The sequence below is a fragment of the Octodon degus genome, unplaced genomic scaffold, assembly GCF_000260255.1.
Source record: "Octodon degus isolate 3935 unplaced genomic scaffold, OctDeg1.0 scaffold00011, whole genome shotgun sequence".
NCBI classification, from domain to species: domain Eukaryota; kingdom Metazoa; phylum Chordata; class Mammalia; order Rodentia; family Octodontidae; genus Octodon; species Octodon degus.
This window is the reverse complement of record NW_004524587.1, coordinates 7,839,217-7,841,307: the sequence shown is the minus strand read 5'-3', so window position 1 is coordinate 7,841,307 and position 2,091 is coordinate 7,839,217. Positions and strand designations below refer to the sequence as shown.

General features: G+C 40.4%; 1 protein-coding gene across 1 annotated transcript in view; it reads right to left on the bottom strand.

The window, feature by feature from the left end:
* Ddx19b (DEAD-box helicase 19B) overlaps positions 1–2,091 on the bottom strand; it is a 21,678-nt gene that overhangs the window by 6,708 nt on the left and 12,879 nt on the right. The window contains exons 4-6 of the mRNA XM_004625789.2: positions 1,530–1,665; positions 1,026–1,118; positions 420–522 (exon numbers count right to left, since the gene is read on the bottom strand). Coding sequence (XP_004625846.1) covers positions 420–522; positions 1,026–1,118; positions 1,530–1,665 — 332 coding nt within the window. The remainder of the gene's footprint in view (positions 1–419; positions 523–1,025; positions 1,119–1,529; positions 1,666–2,091) is intronic.

Below are 2,091 nucleotides of genomic sequence, written 5' to 3'. Positions count from 1 at the left end.
AAAAAAAAAAAAAAAAAAAAAAAAAAAGATTCAGAACCCTGGCTAGGTAAAACCTTTGAAAACAACTACGGACCACTGAAACACAAAAAACCCTCCATGAGCAAGGATCTGAAGTTTTAATGGAGATGTGCTTCCTTTGCAATTACTCAGAAAGTTGTAACAATTTTCTACTGGACGACAGCTGCAGATAGAGGTTTTCCTGCAAGTGAGAAAGCCATTTCTGTCAGCAGCATCCCAGAAGTGGCAAACTGTGGCAGAATGGAGTAAGATTTTTATTATCACCAAAAAGATCAATCACACTATGGTTGTTTCAGCTTCAGTTTATGAAAAAAGCAGTAACAGCCTGAATTTTAATCCACCAGATTGAATTCTTCTCTAGGTATTTGTTAATAAGAAAACCAAATTCACCAAGTTCTTACCTGGGGGTATCTGTTTACAGGCTCTATCTGGCTGAGCATGGCCAACACAAAGGCAGCTGTTTTGCCAGTACCAGACTGAGACTGAGCGATTAAGTTCTGTGACCTGCACAGAAAAATAAACTGTTCAGAAGCGTACATGTCAGGGGTGGTTAGTTAATACAAACAAACAACAGACAGCTATGGTGGCATATGCCTAAAATCCAGTTACTTAGGAGAATGAGGCACGATAAAAGTTTGGGCCTAAGGATGCAGCTGAGCAGTAGAGTGCTTGCCCAGCAGGTGGAAGGCACTGAATTCAGTCTCCATTACAACACACACACACACACACACACACACACACACACACGATTTTAAAGTACAAACTTTTAAAAATAGAAAAATTCCAGGCATGTTGGTATATGCCTGTAACCTTTGCACTAAGGAGGCTGAGACAAGAGAATTGCTGGTAGTTGTAGGCCAGCCTGGGCTACACAGTAAGTTCAAGGCCAGCCTGAAATGCATAATGAGACCCTGTCTGAAAAAGGAAAGAAGGAAGGAAGGAACAAAGGAACGAAGGAAGGAAAAAAGGATAGAAAAAATGGAATACAGCTGTATCAGGATACATACGGCTCAGCAAGCATCAAAGGCAGTGCATTCTCTTGTATTTTAGATGGACGATTGAAACCCATGGCATAGACTCCCTGGAGAAGCTGTGGTTTTCTAGAAAAACGATTAAAGATAAAAGTAAGTGTCTTTGATTAATGAATGTACAAAACATCCGGGAGATTTTTTCCCCCTCTTTTTCAGTGTTAGTTTGTAAATAACAGTAACTTGAGTTAAACATAATGTGTGAACACAGCAAAAGCCTTTACAGATTACCTGAAAATTTTATTTGACAGCTCAAAGCAGCTAAATCCACTAGTATGTCACATTAGCTAAAACTGTCCTGCTGTATTTTTTTAAGAAAAATGACAGGGTGTGGGACTAGGGTGATAGCTCAATAGAATAAGCCCTTGCCTGGCAAGCTCAAGGTCCTGAGTTCGATCCCCAGTACTGCCCTCCCCCCCCAAAAAAAAAAGACAGGGCAAGCATCTCTTAAAACAAAGAAAGAATCAGGAAGTAAATACTCACAGGCGGAGCTCTTCAAAAGACTTCACCGAGTAGAGCGGGGAGCTGGGGTCCCGCTGCAGGACTTCCACTTGGTTTGTGTTATCAACAAGGTTACTTCTGATCAGCTTGTTGAGTAAAGACTGAGCAGCTCTGTCCTCTGTTGGGAAGAAAGGGGCAAAGACTTATAAATCTCCATTAAATACACCATGGGTTCTTTTGAATTTAGCTGCCACTGATGTTTTAAGTAATAACATGAATTTCACTGGGCCTTCTAATTCAACATAGATCAAACTAATTAAAATAGTTTTTCCCTCCAGTGATTTGGCACTGTGCCTTGCTTAGCATATTCCTTTAACGAGAAAGGTTAGCCAGGTGTGATGGCACATGTCTGTAATGCCAATACTCTTAGAGGCTAAGACAGAGGATCTCAAGTTAAGTTTGAGCCCAGCCTGGGTAACTGGGAGAGATCCTCAAAATCAAAAGGGGTACACATGTAGTTGAGTGCAAATGCCCTGACTTCAACCGTCAGTATATGTAATAATAAATCATCTTTTTCAGCTTCATAGTCTTTTTTTTTTTTTTT